At 31.9% G+C, this 16,852-nt stretch overlaps 1 protein-coding gene across 1 annotated transcript in view; it reads left to right on the top strand.

Moving 5' to 3' along the window:
• Positions 1 to 2,565: 2,565 nt before the first annotated feature.
• LOC115883292 (protein big brother) overlaps positions 2,566 to 16,852 on the top strand; it is a 104,443-nt gene continuing 90,156 nt past the window's right edge. Inside the window, exons 1-2 of the mRNA XM_030901625.1 lie at positions 2,566 to 2,839; positions 14,418 to 14,606. Of these exons, the coding sequence (XP_030757485.1) occupies positions 2,663 to 2,839; positions 14,418 to 14,606 (366 nt within the window). The 5' untranslated portion in view covers positions 2,566 to 2,662. The remainder of the gene's footprint in view (positions 2,840 to 14,417; positions 14,607 to 16,852) is intronic.

Genomic DNA, 16,852 nt, shown 5'->3' with positions numbered 1-16,852 from the left:
TTTACTACTCTTTACTATCAGCTAAAATTACATATATTATCGTATTTATTTTTTTTTTTTGAAAAAACGCGCGTTGTTTGTTAAATTGTAAGAAAGGTAATGGTATATTGTCAAGACTTAAATATAGGTCAACTTGGGTCGCGACTTATGTCAAGACTTAAATATAGGCCAACTTGGGTTTACATCAAATTGGGAAAAATCATGTAAAATATAATTTTAGTAAACCAATTTGATGTAGATTCAAGGGAATCGTTCGCGTATACGTCGACCTGAATATGTTCTTATAATAAGCATTGTCAATTAAACAATTAAAATCAGGTCGATGTAAGCGTGATGTTTCAGGGCTAGCTCGTACTAAATATCGGTGCTGGAAATATACAAAGGAGATTTTTGAGCACGTACCCGCCGATAATTGGGACGAGCGGAAAAATATAAAATGGTGTGCTGAGGACAGGGGTAGTTAGTTAGTCCATCGATGTGAGTCGTATTATACAGTCAGTAATTCGCGTTATCAGTCCGTTAGTAGAAGACAGCGCAGACTGAAGATGTTCCTGTAAGTACTTAGTTAACTAAACCATTAAGTCTTGGCATTCCCCAAAATTGTATTATACTGTGAACTTTATATTAAATAAATGCACATTTTGTTCAATGGTTGTTTTGATTGAGAGAGAGAACCTCGTATAGCGACCCTAGCAAACAACCCCCAGCTAGGTCGCGACAATATAGAAAATGGTATAATATAGAGTAAGAAACGCTCTTTTAAACGAGCCCTCGTTTGTTTGATTCTGATCATTTACTTCGGAGTTATAAACATTTAAATACAGACAGATCTAACAAAAAAAATCCAAAATTTACTGAAGATTATGAAGCTATTATTTATAGTACCCATTATCTAGACAAAATTCTGTAAAAATTATATTTTCTTATTTTCTATAGCAGTTGCACCCTCTAGCGGCCGTTTAACAAACTTGAAAATAATTTCCAGCAATTTCTCATAGCCCCTTTAGTGATAAATATTTTTTTCCGTAGGCCCTACGGCTAATACTTTCCGAGATACAGCCAAGAGCTATTCTTAGTAGGACACCTTGTACATCGTTGAGTTTGTCGCATATGAGAAACAAAGCGCGTTTAAAGGAATACCATGGACGTAATTTATTGTAGAATGACGAAAAATGCAACTAGGATAAAAACGTACAATAGTAATTAAAAATGTTAAACGATACATCTTACGTGTAATTTTTCAAATTTATTAATATTCAAGAAAGTTGATTTGGCTTTATATATCCCGAAGACCATGTCCTCGACATATGCGTCTTTGTGTTGTATGCAATTGTTGCATTCACGAGGAATGTGTAGGACTATCTAAAGGGGATAACTTTTCATTTATGTGTTTTGAATGTGAATGTTAGTTAACTAACTCGTATTATTGAATTTTTGAAATATATAAGTATTAAGGAGGTTCCACATCTAGTAACATGTTATATAACATTGCTATTTAACAAGCTACATATCACATGTTAAAATACCGGGAGCCGTCCACATTGTAGTTTTCGTAATCATGAATCGTTTTGGCGAGAAAGAGGTTCAGCTCGCAGCAGTGGCGTGCGTAATTATTTTTGAACAAAGAGAAAGAAAGTCGAGAAAAAAGGCGGTTTTGAGTCCACCATAGCCTACCAGCAAGATCTAGATACAGTTGAACTCAATTAGCTTATCTTTTCAATACTTGCCTCGGCTGTTTCTCGTGGTGTGTCTCTGTCTTTTAAAAACATTAATAACTTAAAAGCAAACCATTTTGAATTATCCACTTCATGTAAACCATGCAGTACCTGATTTGCATTTCTTTTGTTCCCTCTGGAACTGGCCTATTAGATAACGCTTTTTTTCTCAACTTTTTCTCTTTCCAAATACATACTATAAAATGAAGATCGCTGTCATTTTGTATGGAAAATTATACTACGACGTTTTGTATGGAAAATTATACTACGACGGTTAAGAGACTACGGCCGTTCAAACTTTAATATGGCGTTAATTGGGTCACTGCCCTTACCAATTTGGCAGATTGTACGTTGATTAATAAAGAAATTATATATACTTACTTTTATAAATGGTGCTCCATCTCTCCTCCCTTTACCCCACATTTAAATTGTGTCCTAAATTCCACCTAATAAAATTGGACCCTTGTAGACTCAAAGATTTATTGTTATTTATAAGCCATCCCACCACCCGACCTTTTGAAGTATCTATTTTCTTCTTCATTGTTCACGTCTCTTTTTATGTGTTTATCTAGAATCTTATGTCCCTAATCCATCGTATAATTATCTGATGCCGCCGCGCGCTCTCTCCGTATCTCATAAAATCGTAAAAAAGAATTTGGAAAAAATCTCCTTTGAAGTCGCCCAAGCATCTGCTTTTAACCTCTCTCCATTCGGTTGCAGTTACGTGAGGCAAGCCCCTTTCGATTGGAGGGATAGAAATAGCTCTGTCATTGGTTGAAACGCTTACCATACGCTCCGCCCTCTGGGTGATCCCGTTTGGAAACGTAGTCCTTTTTCTGTCATCAGTCCTCGTTCGGGAGCTGTTGGGTGATATAGTGTGTGTTGCTAAGACCAGCGAACGGTTGTTTAATACGCGTTTGGAGAATTTAAAAAACAAATAGCGCACAATGTCGATGTTGCAGCATGAATCACTTTTTTCGATGGTACCTTCGTCGTTCGAAGGTATACCGGTGTACGAGCAGCCGCGACCCAGGTTCATCTTTAAAATGCCTCGGGTGGTGCCCGATCAGAAGGGCAAATTCGAATCGGACGAACTGTTTCGAAGATTGAGCCGAGACAGCGAGGTGAGTTATCACTGCTTATCACTGAATTCAAACAATTCTGAAAAATAAACTACGCATAATATTTTAATATACATATACCGAGTGTTTTTTAAAACGTGTTTTTCCCCTGTAACTTCTTCTTTAACTTCTTAGATAAAAAAAACGAAATTTGGTATGTTCGTATACAGGGTGAGTTTTCTACGATGTTCTCTATGGTTATCTCGGAAACTAATGGAGATCGAGAGTCGGTTAAATGGGGAAAGAATTGCAGTTTTGTAGGGTCACAAATACGCGCCTTTTATATTTTTGAAAAAGTTCATGGCTTACTAAATATTTCGAAAAAAAAACACATTTCGGCTATCTTAAGAATGGTCCCTAATTTCATTATAACCTATTTTAGACAAAAAGTTTTCAGATAAAATTTGTAGATATTCACATCCTTAATGAGACTGCGTTTTCCGTTTTTTTTCTAAAGCGTGTCATTTTTGACATATGACACAAACTTATGTTTTTTTTAAATGGAAACCATAGTTGGCCATGACATTAGAGCGATATAAGCTATAATATGATTTTTTCGAAAAATTAATGAGTTATATATAGCCAATTCTTATCTTTCTTGACTAATTTCACTTAGTTGGCATGGTAATCTTATTCTGTTATTTATTTAATTATTATAATTTATAACATATAAAAAGACACAATTACCCATTACAGTTTACATTATTCATACTAAAACTTAAAAAAATAATATCACTACATACACTTTAAGTTATTTTACCTAAGAAATATACCTACCTACCGCATAAAATCTAAAATGGATAGGTCTGGTGATCGAGGAGGCCCATGCAATTAGTCCACCTCTTCCTATCCCTGAGTTTGAATAATTATGATATAAATAATTTTTAACATTTCTTCCATTATGGGGGGAGTGTCATAATGAATAATAATAATGGCAATTTACTTAAAAGGCGTACTTATAAGAAAAGAAGATTTATATCGATAATTGGGGCTACAGAAACTGAAAAATACGACTTATAATAATGAGTTCGATATATCTGCTTATACAAATGAAATTATTGCCAAAAGCAATATCTATACTATATGGATATATCACCACTGCTTTTAATGTTCTAATACATTTTACAGTTTAGTTTTTACATCCTGTACATTACTTCTGATCTGTATAAGGTTCTCAGTTGATCTTTTGCCATATAGAGATTTGATAATTATAGCCCCAATCTCCTCATTTTACCTGTTTTATTTTTTGTTTGCATATATTTTTCATGTGTTTATCTCTTTTCTTTCGTCTTTTAATCTAATGTATTGGGTACCTACCGTGTATTGCATTTATACCTGCCTGGACATAGGAAATCCGAAAATCGAATACCTATAAATTTTAAAAAAGATAAATACAACTTAATCATTATATTTATAGAGATAAATTTGCATGAAACTTTTTAAAGAACCCATTAAATAAAAGCAAATCTAATAGTTTCTACGAATCCCTTTTTTATTTATTAAAAATAAAAGTTAAATTTTTCAATTCAATGTTTATTTTTTAAAGACCGTTAAAGATGAGTGAGACTGGTCTTGATCTTGCACAAAAGCAAGATCAAAACTAGTGTTAAATCTACAAGACCAAGACCGACCAGTTCTAAACCAAGACCTAGCATGCAAGACGCCTGCGGTTGTGATTTTTTTTCACTTTATGCATCTCATTTTTCATTGAAAATTGATACGATTTTTTTAAGAATGTCAAAAGTTGACATATATGATATGTCATTTTATTCAGAGTGACATTTTCTATCGAAAAAAGTAAAAAAATACCGAGGGTGCCTTTTAAAAATTAGTTGACTTAGTTAAATTGTAGTCATTTCCGGTGAAACAGAAAGTTATCGAAAACAATTGAATACGTCAATAAATCCCAATTTATGTCATATACTGACATATCAAATTTTGTTTTTTATCTGAAAAAAATAAAATTAAAAAAGTTATAGGGGTGAGCCCAGGGTTGCCACCCATCCCGATTTTGTCGGGACAGTCCCGATTTTAATTCAAAAGTCCCTCTTCCCACGTAAAGCTCTAATGTCCCGATTTTTATTTGTTTAATAGCCACATTTTTATTAAACAATAAATCTGTAAAATTTATTATTAAAAATACATGTTTATTAAATTTCTTGAATTTAAAAACAGTTCTTTTCCACGAATTAATTAAAATCTTAGATATTTTAGAATTAAAAGAAGTAGATATTGATACTCTGTTTAATGAATGTTCGATAATAAAGATTTGCGTAAAGGAAATTTGCCAAAAAGTATATAAAAATTATAGATAAAAAAATAAAGTATTTTTAAAACTATAAATTATATGCCTTCATTGTTTATGGAATACAGACCGGACCATCGTAGTAGTAACATAGGCAGAACCGGACGAATTAGCGTAAACTCGTCCGCCGGATAAAAAGCAGACGAAAAAATGCGATAAAATAAAAATAGGTAGATATGTGATAAGAATGTTTAAGAATTTGTATTTATTCGTGTTTTAATAGCCAAAACGAATAGATAGATTCTCGCGACAGTTCTCGTGTAAAATTTATTTTTTAAGTACAATAATGGATGTTTACAAAGTTCGTTAGAAAATTCAAATTGTAAAATAGTATTTCCAAGATAGGTCTTATCGGAATATACAAATAATTTTTCCGCAAACTTTTGTAAACAGGCCAATTTCATCTTTACCTACTATATCAAGAGTTATTAATAATTTTGAAATACATTGGTGCGTGTCCGTGTCCCCACAAAAATCCTGATGTGTTGATTAATGAAGAACAGGAGTTAAAGTGTGTTCATTTATGCTACCGCGGATCAAAATCCCACGTTTTCAAGTAATCAAATTGCTGAGGTAACAGATTCTTCACCTAGCACGGTTAAAAGAGTCCTTAAAAAGAATGGATAACCGATCGTATACAGCGCGCAAAACTCAAGAAATTTTCCATATGAAGACCAATTTCGGCGTATGGCGTTTTGTGAATCTGTAATGGAAAAGGCCAATTTAGATGAAAACTTTATTCGGCGTATAGTTTTCATCGGACGAATCAAGTTTTTCTGTATTGAGTCGTCATAACCCTACCCAAGTATGATATTCGTCTCGGGAAAATTTGCACAGATTTTTTTGAGGTACCTACACACTCAATATCCTCAAAAGCTAAATGTTTGGGTTGGTTTTGTAGGGAAGCATATGATTGGTCCATTTTTTATAAAGGGTAATTTAACTGTTGCTAAGTATTTGGACTTGTTACAGCAGCAGATTGTCCCTAGAATTTGTGAGTTATTGGGAGAAAGATTCCATAATGTCTGGTTTCAACAAGATGGTTGCCCTGCCCACAATGCCCGTATTGTTCAAGAATATTTTTTTTATTAAAACAATACTTTTCCCAACCGTTTAATTAGTGGATATGGAACTATTTTGTGGCCCGCTAGATCACCAGATCTTTCTCCCAGTAAAAATACGAGAGGCTTTCCAAACTATTAGCCATAATATGTTAGCCAATGTCGGACGGGGATTTTACGACCGCCTAGGCTTCTGTCTAGCACAAGAAGGTGGCCTTTTTGAACACTTGTTATAACTTTTTTTTATTTAGAGTAATATTTTAGTTTTTTTGGGGTTTAGAGAATTTATTTATTATTAGGTTTGGCTTGTAAACACACTCAAGTAATAAATATTTAAGTATTTTTATTTTAAATGTTACCTTAAGTGAAGGTAAACACTTAAAATGAAAATAATTAATACTCGGCACTCCTCGCGTCGTATTCCTAGTCTGTCACGACCGACCCGTCCAAGCACAACTGCAACTGCGTACTGCCTGACCAGCCGACTAGCCGGCAGTGAATCTCGAGTACGAACGCAAATCGGGTAAACGTAAATTCGTCCGGCAACTTGCTATGTTACTAGTAGCACAGCTAGTAGCCTGGTCTTCTCTGTATATAGTTATTTATATATTTTCACGTATGATGTTGAAGTAGACAGACGCTAGAAATAAGATATTCGGTTAAGCTCATTAGAACGGAATTTCAAATCTCATTTAATTTTAATATATCGCATATATGAATTTTTGGATTTTATTAAAAATGACAACGCTCTTATTACTAAAGCAACAGAAGAAATAAAAAATATTCAATACATTTGGGGGTTGGAACCTTTGGTGTTACAACAGCAAAATAAAACACTAATTCACCTTAGTGCCTCAAACACTTTGCTTTTAACACTAGATGCTCGTTTTGCTAACCATAAATTTGAAGCTAACCGTCAGTTTTCATCATTTGCTGATGATGCTGGTGAACGAAATGCTCGTCCACCAGTGTTAAAAGTAAAGTGTTTAATGCAAATTAGCGCACTTGTAGGAGTTAAGGCCTTTTTATGCTTTTGTATATTAAGTATGTTATATTTTAAAGTGTTTTGGTGTATTGTGAGGAATTAGTGTTTTATTTTGCCAAAAAAATGTTTAATTTAAAAATAATTAAATAAACTAAAAGCCAATTATACGGATTATACAGCTGAAACTTTTGATTTTGTTTAGGTTTTGGTCTAGTTGTTTTAGATTTAATTGATTGTTTACTAATTCTGTTTTCAACTTTTCATTTTTCATTTTTTATTTTTACATATTTTTTTTATAAATATCGAATAGTATTTTTTAAGTTCAAAAAAAAGTTTCGTTTCAAAATTCGATGGGCACATAAAATTTTACATTTTTTTTAAGAAAAAAGCTTGCACCACTGCTGTCCCGATTTAAAATTTAATTTTAAATACAAAAGGTGGCAACCCTGGGTGAGCCATTTTCGAGAAACACCCGGTATAACGAAAAAAATAGAAATAGATTGATAATATATCCACAACGTTTATTTATTGCACTGAGAAAAAATAATATTTGGATTATTAATTAAGTTTAATTATTAATTCCATAAAAATATTTTTATACATACATAAAATATCTCGGTATTATTTTAAACAGGCGCGAGGCGTTTAGAATAATGTGGCTATAAATTTTAAAGTAAAATCAACATCAGTTTATTAGGCAATAAACTAAAATGGCAAATTGTTACCTGTTAATATTTTTTTACATAAATAAAATAAATCAATTAAAAAGTTCGTTATGTTGTTCAAAACAGATTATTTCTAAAGCCATTAAAAAATATTTTTGAACAGATAGATGTTATTTATTTATATGTACCTATGTAGATGTATCCGCTGTCTAGGGTTTTCCCATAGTTATTCCAAATTAGAAATATATCTCGTTAATATTCATGGCAGGCAATCGAAGAGTGGTACCTACTGTTTTTACGTTCTAGGATGATATTATGTGAACTAACTAGAATTGGATGACGCTGTATAATATTGTATATTAATAGCACGTGCTGTTGCTATAAATAAGGATATTTTATTAGATTTGTTACTTATCTATACTAATATATAAAATCCTTAAGTGACATACTGATTAATCACGATCCTGCTCAAACCACTCAACGTAAGAAGCTCAATTTTGGCATACAGGTTGATTCTAGGGTGTAGAGGGTCGATATGAAGGGATTTTTCGAAATTCCAGTTCTAAGAGGTTTTTTATTTAAAAAACGGTCAAGTTTCCGAAAAAAACGCTTAAACACGCATATTTTATTTTGTTTTTTACATATTTCAAGATTTTTTAAAAATGTATACAGGGTGTTTCGAAAAATCTGGTCATTGATTAATTACGATCCTGCTTAAAGCGCTTGACGTAAAAAGCTAATTTTTGGAAAACAGATTGACTTTAGGGTGTAGAGGTTCGATAAGAAGGGATTTTTCGAAACTCGAATTCTAAGGGGGTGAAACTATCCCTCAAATATTAAAATATTTTTTATTTAAAACCGGTGAGTTTTTCGGAAAAACTCTTAAAAACGTATATTTTATTTTGTTTTTTTACATATTTTAAGATTTTTTAAAAATGTATACAAGGTCTTTCGAAAAATCTGGTCATTGATTAATCACGATCTTGCTTAAAGCGCTTGACGTAAAAAGCTGATTTTTGGAAAACAGATTGACTTTAGGGTGTAGAGTGTTAATTGTAATAAGTAGATAAGAAGGGATTTTTCGAAACTCGAATTCTAAGGGGGTGAAACTATCCCTCAAATATTAAAATGTTTTTTATTTAAAAACCGGTGAGTTTTTCGGAAAAACTCTTAAACACGTATATTTTATTTTGTTGTTTTACATATTTTAAGATTTTTTATAAATTTATACAGGGTGTTTTATAAAATATGACCATTGAGTAATCACGATTCTGCTTAAACTGCTTGACTTAAAGCTGATTTTTGGCAAACGGATTGACTCTGGGATGTAGTAGTTCGATAAGGAGGGGTTTCTCGAATCTCAAATTCCAAGAGGGTGAAAACGCCTCTCAAATATTACAATATTTATTATTTAAAAAACGGTTGGTCTTTCGGGATAACGCTTGGACAAGCATAATTTATTTGTTTTTTTTACATATTTTGAAATTTTTTAAAAAATCATACAGGTTGTTCCAAAAAGTTGGGTAGTTTCTTAACCACGATTTTCTGCTTAAACTGCTTGACGTAAAAGCTTATTTTTGGCAAACGGATTTTTCGAAGGTCCAATTCCAACGAGATGAAACTACCCTTCAAATATTACCAAGTTATAGATATAATAAAATCGCCATATTGTTTTTTCTCCTGCTGACATAAATGTGAGAAAATTTTATCCAGTTTTTATGTTAATGGAAATTCTTGCTTTGCTTTATCATATCATCACCATTACAAATGATTAATTCGACGCGAACGAAGTCGCTGGTACACGCTAGTATATTTAAATTTCTTTACAAATAGGCTTATATGGATTCGTACTACCCAAGAATGGTTTAATAAAACCAATATTTAAAATTCAAAACCAATGATTTTGTCTTCATTTTTGTGTTTTTTTTTAAGTTTTGTCGGGATTTTACTTTTTGTTTCTTCTTTTTCTCTCAGCGTGTTACCTTGTATTTGCTTTGTCTATTTTTGTTTTTTTAAGTTTTTTTAAATTAATTCTGTATTTTTTTTAAGTTTTATGTTGTTTGTAGGTACAATATTATACTAAATGCCATTACATATTTAACAGTGCCTTAGTATATGTTTTCTAACTGATACAGCAAACTAAAATAAATATATTATGTTATTCTTAACTGCCAGTGATTTTATAATCTAGTCGTATTAAAATGAATAAAACAAAATCCCCCAAGGTGGGCCTCAACAATGGGTCACCCTGTAACACCCTATAAAAGTATGACGACTTATTTGTTTATGACAAATCATAAATATTTATCATTTAGTAAAATCCAGTAATAAGCATTGGCTTTTCCCATAACGACATTATTTTAATATTTTATTGTAATATTAATAGCAGTGCATCGGGATCTGAACATTTATTTTTTACTCATATTTTTAGACCGATAATAAATCGTATACAATATGAGATAATTAATTACTTTTAAGATTTTATTTTTTAAATTTAGATTATTATTGTTTTATATATTTTTGATTATATTTAGATCACCATAGTTTAGTATTTTGCTAGAATTTCAATTAGCAGCATCAGTATTGCAAGGAATATTAAAATTTTAGATTTTCCGATGTATGCCGGTTAAACAATTTTATCGGCAATATTATTGCGAATAATATAGATCAATGCTCGAAAATACACAGATTCTAAATAGACACTGAACATTCGAGAATTGGATCTAGAGATAGATAGTCTGTTTTAATCTAATAAGAATTCGAACTATAAACTGCGCCATTCACTGCACAATTCGATTAACTGCACTTCATGAAAGACTTTAAATTTAAGTATAAAACCACTTATTACAGTTGACGGTTGGAACCTTTGGTGTTACACAGCAAAATAAATAGAATAAACAGAATACGGAAGGAAAACATTAATAACCAACATAATACAAACAAATAACAAAATAATGAAAGAACAGAAACAGATCGGTTGAGGCAATAAACAGACTAAAACCGAGTAGATGTCAAAATTTCAGAAGAAACAATTTGTAAAAAAAATAATAACTTTTATATTTAACATTTTTCCAAACATTAGAGAATGGTAACCTCTGATGTTTGGAAAAATGTTAAAATAATAAAAAACATAAAACGTTATAAATATAACAAGTGGTTTTATCAAAATAAAAACACTAAATCACCACAATACACCAAAACACTTTTTACTTTTACACTGGACGCGCGTTTCGCTAACCATGTTAGCATCATCAGCAGATGATTATAACTTTGATCAGTTTATAATCATCTGCTGATGATGCTAACATGGTTAGCGAAACGCGCGTCCAGTGTAAAAGTAAAAAGTGTTTTGGTGTATTGTGGTGATTTAGTGTTTTTATTTTGATAAAACCACTTGTTATATTTATAACGTTTTATGTTTTTTATTATTTTAACATTTTTCCAAACATCAGAGGTTACCATTCTCTAATGTTTGGAAAAATGTTAAATATAAAAGTTATTATTTTTTTTACAAATTGTTTCTTCTGAAATTTTGACATCTACTCGGTTTTAGTCTGTTTATTGCCTCAACCGATCTGTTTCTGTTCTTTCATTATTTTGTTATTTGTTTGTATTATGTTGGTTATTAATGTTTTCCTTCCGTATTCAGTTTTATAGTATTTTGCCTTGTATGCTTCATAGAATTCATAATTCCAATTATGGTGTAGCCTCCCTCCCATATTTATATAGGTACTCTATTATTTGTAGTTGGTCCCATTGTTATCTATTGTTGCCTATGCGGACCCATGTTATCCCTGCTAATGTCCTAATATCATAGTCTCATCTCAGGTTGGGTCTTCTACTAGGTCTCTTAATTCCTCGTGAGTACCATGCTGTAATTTTTGTGGTCCGTCTGTTGTCCGTTCTTCTTGCCAGATGTCCTGCCCATTGCCACTTGAGGGATTTGTTGATGATCTATTACCTGGGTCTTTTATCATATCCACTTTATTCTTTATGGTCTTTCTTGGTTATTCCCATCGTATTTCGTACCATTGAGCGTTGTGCGACCTGCAGTTTCCTTATAATGACCGTTTTAAGTGTCCAGGTTTGACATCCTAAATCCCAAGTAAGTGCATATAGATATAGTAGTTTTTGAAACTCTTAAAAAACAATATGTGTTACTTGGGATGCATAGGTCATGACTGGTAGTACACATTGGTGGAAGAGTCTGTAAATCTATACATAGTCTATAGTCTATAGTATGTATAATTCCGAAGAAAAATAAATTGTTGTAGGCAAACTATAGTTGTAAATGTGTGTAAAAGATTAAGTACTGTTACATTAGAGTTAATATAGAGTATAAGATTCTTTAAACTGTGGTATAAGTATAATAACGCTGAAGTTGGAACTTTTGGCGTTATAATAGAAAAATGAAACAGCCAGTTCATTACAATACAACAAAACATTTGATTTTGAATATTGGATGCTCAATTTGCTAAGCATGTTAGCATCATCAGCTGAATACTGAAACTCCGAAAACCTATTTTTTTGGTGGTTAACTAATGTTTAATTTTGACATTTACCAACGTCTAATTTTATAATCACAGAATGATTTGGAAGACAAATACAAAGTGTAAAAAGAACAAAATTTTATAAAAAAAATAATGGGTACGTTTCTATATTTTTAATTAGAAATGTAAAATTTGACAGGTAAACCAAGTTGCACAACTACCACGGTGTATTCATTTTTATTTTTTTTAGTCAAGAAAAAAAATGTAATGTTGTGGACACTATTTTGAACTTAAATAATTATTTTTTATTTTCAATTAGGTTATTATCAACAACGACAATGAAATGAAGATGATAGGTACCTTTAAAGTGTTTACATTGATTGAAGCTGTTAAGAAATTTTTTATTGCAAAGTTGTCATGTTGGTAATCGTTGCCATGAAATAATAGTTATAAATTAACAGATCATTAACTAGCGATCTTCTCAGGCAGGTAAATATTAATAAATATGTATTTTTCTAGCGAGTGGCCAGAGTGACGGCCAGATCTAAGCACGTCGTCGCAAGAGAAATATCTCGGGCATGTCCGGTTAGTCATGCCCGGACTTTTTGCCGTTTCTCGGCATTTGTTTCTTTCGGCTTTCCGAATAGAAATGGGCACAGCAAACTCTTGTACAAGGTCGGTGTCGGAACTGCTGCGATTTCAACGAATTAGTCGTTTGTTTGAGGATTTATTTAAAATTTAGTCGGTGGCGGTGGCAAGAAAAAGAATCAAAGCAACCGTGGAATAGAATTACCATTAATTGCGAAGTTGTTTGAAATCGCAGTATACGGTGTGTGTGCGTAAATAAATGTTTGGAAAAATAGTATGTAGAGAATTGTTTTTCGAAAAATATGTATGTGTATAAATATCCACCTTATTTCAGAAATTATTTGGAAAAAATCGAAAAAAAAAATTAATTTCTACACCCTGTATCTCCGAAACTAAGCATTTAGGACATCAATTTAAACGACTTTTTTTACGTATTTTTATCTGCAGAATATGCTGCCGAAGTTTTCCGATTAGAATTCGGACCACCCTGTATATTATCTAATTGATTTTCAGATTCTTGGAAAAAAATAAATGTAAGTTTATTAGGGAAGCATATGACTAAAATGTAAGCTTTCTGGCATATCTGACATATTCTAAACACGAAGAATAAATTTTAATTTGCAATAAAAGCTACCTAAGTTAGAATTTACCCGGTATATCCTAATGAGGCGGTTAAAATTAAAATAACCATTGTACTTTGAATCAAATGTAAACTTGGCCCGAAAAGTTATATCTACAGGGTGAGACAAAATTAATATTGAATAGTGATACACTTTTAAAAGCATGTTACTCATTTATTTCTAATGGAACACCCAGTATATTATTCCGATATTCAATGGAGAATTGATCTTTCTTGAAAATACTATTGAAGTTACCTACCCCTCAGACAAAGATTTTCTTAGATATTTTTTTTATTTAGTGTCAGAAGAACTCTATTATTTTATAGAAGCTAGGTAGCTGTGATATGCCTGACGTTACATCAAAATATCTGTCAAACGGGAATTTATATATGATTCTATTAATTGGTAAAAGGCAGTGCGGTGCATTTACCAATTATTAAAATACTTAAATTCTTCTGATTTTTCTAGTCTGAGCTTTTTTTATGGAGGTATATTAAAGACAATGTTTACAAAACTCCACCAACTATTGTCGACAACATGAAGGAATGAATTGTGGCTACTTTTCAGTACAACTCCACATATTATGTCTCTTAATGTATAAAGATCATTTGAAAAGAAAATGTTATATACAGTGAGCAAGAAGCATTTTGATCATTTGATGTCTTCTAACTAATTTTTGTCATTACAGTTGGAGGTTGGAGCCTTTGGTGATACAACAGCCTGTAGAGAGATGATAAAACACTAATTAATTCACTACAGTACACCAAAACACTTTACTTTAAACACTGGTCGACACTTTCTCTATCCATGTTAGCATCATCAGTAGATGATTAAAACTGATAATAGTTGTTTCTTTCTTATTTCCAGGTTCGGTACACTGGTCACAGAGAACGACCTCAAGAAGAAAGAATGAAAAGATTCATAAATGCGTGCCAGGAGGGCCATACAGAAATTGCATTCACGGCCACTGGCACCAATTTGCAATTGATTTTCGATTCCCAAAACCTACCATATGCGACACAAAGCCAATGTGAGTTCCAGAAAGAACAAAACAAGGTATGTAACATATTTTGTACCGTTATCTTTTAAATTGTTGTATTATAAAGACAGTGTTCAAGAAAAATCTTTGAATAAACAGATTAAAGAGTCTATTACGCTGTACTGTTTGGGTCACTCTCAGGGGTCGTATAAAGCGGATGTGCGGCCTAAGGAAATATACAGGGTGGCGCACCTCATTCGCCTCGGTTGATTATACGAAAACGGAAAGATGTAGAAACAAAATTTTTTATGGGTATATGTAGAGAGGCAATGTGCATAATTTAAAATGATTTTCAAATGTACAGGGTGTGTCAGAACTAAGATCCATACCAAAGTTATATTTTTTCTTATTGAACACCCGGTATTTTATTTCATTTTTGGATTCTTGGGCATAACATAAGGCATTTATTATAAGGCTTCAATATGTTTAAATCCTTTGGTTTTTTAAATATTTAAAGATATTTAAACATGCATGCTATAATAAAAAATATTGTCAACACTTTGTACATCGCTTTTCAGAATTAATTCTTGTGCTGACTTTGAAGCCAGAGAAATATACTCTACTAAAATATTATTGCTTCCTTAAATGTATACAGGGGTATCGCAAATTGCTGGTCTATTTTAAATTTTTATTTTACATAAAAACTTGGTTATTTCAAATACAACACTATGTATTTTTTAAAATAAGTCGAACAGATTTAAATGCTCTTTCGAACTAAATTAAATATTATAAAATAAAATAAAACAATTAATATTAAATTTAATAAAATAAAACAGCAAATTATTGAGCCTACCCTTCATTATATTTTGGAAGTTCTGAATAAAATTAGAACGGCACTGATAAACTGGAATTTAAGTCGGCCGTTTTAGGTCCCCATCGCGCTTCACCGAAGTTTTTTGATATACTCCTTCCTTAATCTTTTTCCTCAAAGAGAAAAACTGATAAAAATATACAGTATGTCCTCGGATTGTCTTTACAAGAAGAAAAACTTTTTATTGTTGACATTTTCAGACAACTGTATTCTCCATAAAAAAAATTCTTTGTTCTAAAATGGTTAATCCCGTTTATACTTTTCCAAATTTCCATGCTGTTTTAGAGAAAATTCATTTTATCAAAGAATGAAAACGAAGTTATATTACCATAGAAACGCGTTTTGATTTTTGGGACTTTAGAAATTCAACAATATTTTCATGATTTTCTTAATTTTCTCTAAAACGATATGGAAATTTGGAAAACTATAAACGGGATTAACCATTTTAGAACAAGCAAAATTTTTTATGGAGAATGCATTTTTTCCTCTTGTAATTTTTTCCTCTTGACATACTGTAATCAGGAAATCTGCAATTTTAAATTATTAAAGTTTAGTTATAGACTAATTTTATATTTTGTGCGCCACTGAGCGCCACTGGTTGCGAGGTCCGTTTCAAAATGGCGAAATTCGACGCTCTTTTTCGGCAACCAATCGCGCACCGACGCCAGTATTGATCCGTCCCGGCGCCATACTGTTCTACGCCGATACAGTTTCACCGCCAAACCTTGGCGTCGGTCGGCGTCGGTTCATTTGATTTAGGTGAAATATGAGTTAAATAGCGCAAACTAGTTCTGAAAAATATTTTAAATCCAACATTAAAAATTGGCGTTTTTACTAAACAGAAAAAAGTTGACATTTTCTAAAAATCCATTATTCTATCATATTGTATATAGCGGTATTTTAGGAATTATTATTGTTTGGCTTATAGTTATTCACATGCTTATTTGCCTATCGTGATGGATATACAGTGTGTCCCAGGCTGAGCGTGCATTAGAAGTTTTTAGAGAACTACAATATCTAGATTGGAGATTTTTTGCACATCTTTGTTTTACAACGAGATCTATCGATTGAAAATAATTTTGATATGGCGGCACTTCCGGAATTACCGGAAGTTGACAGCCACTTTCTAAAGTTTCCATTTGAAAAAAAACTATTTATGATAATTTTATAACCGATCAATTCCATGACAGTTGCGGCCACTATTTATATGACATTCGAACAATTTAATTCTTGAAATAGATAGCAACATGTCTTCTCTTTATGTCACAGTGGCTGTGGTAATCACTAAATTTGACGTTTAGACTATACGCATTTTTTTGACAGGCGGTTTTTTTCGCCCAAGAATTCTTAATATATTTTTTTTTTCTCAAAAACGGTGAATGTTAGGTAGAGAGTGTTTATCATCAATATTCGCATAATTTTACAGAGAATTTAAGCATGTAATAAACAATG

The sequence above is a fragment of the Sitophilus oryzae genome, unplaced genomic scaffold (genome assembly GCF_002938485.1).
Source record: "Sitophilus oryzae breed Bouriz unplaced genomic scaffold, Soryzae_2.0 scaffold_1869_pilon_pilon, whole genome shotgun sequence".
Classification (NCBI taxonomy): Eukaryota; Metazoa; Arthropoda; class Insecta; order Coleoptera; family Curculionidae; genus Sitophilus; species Sitophilus oryzae.
This window is presented reverse-complemented; position numbering and strand designations above follow the sequence as displayed.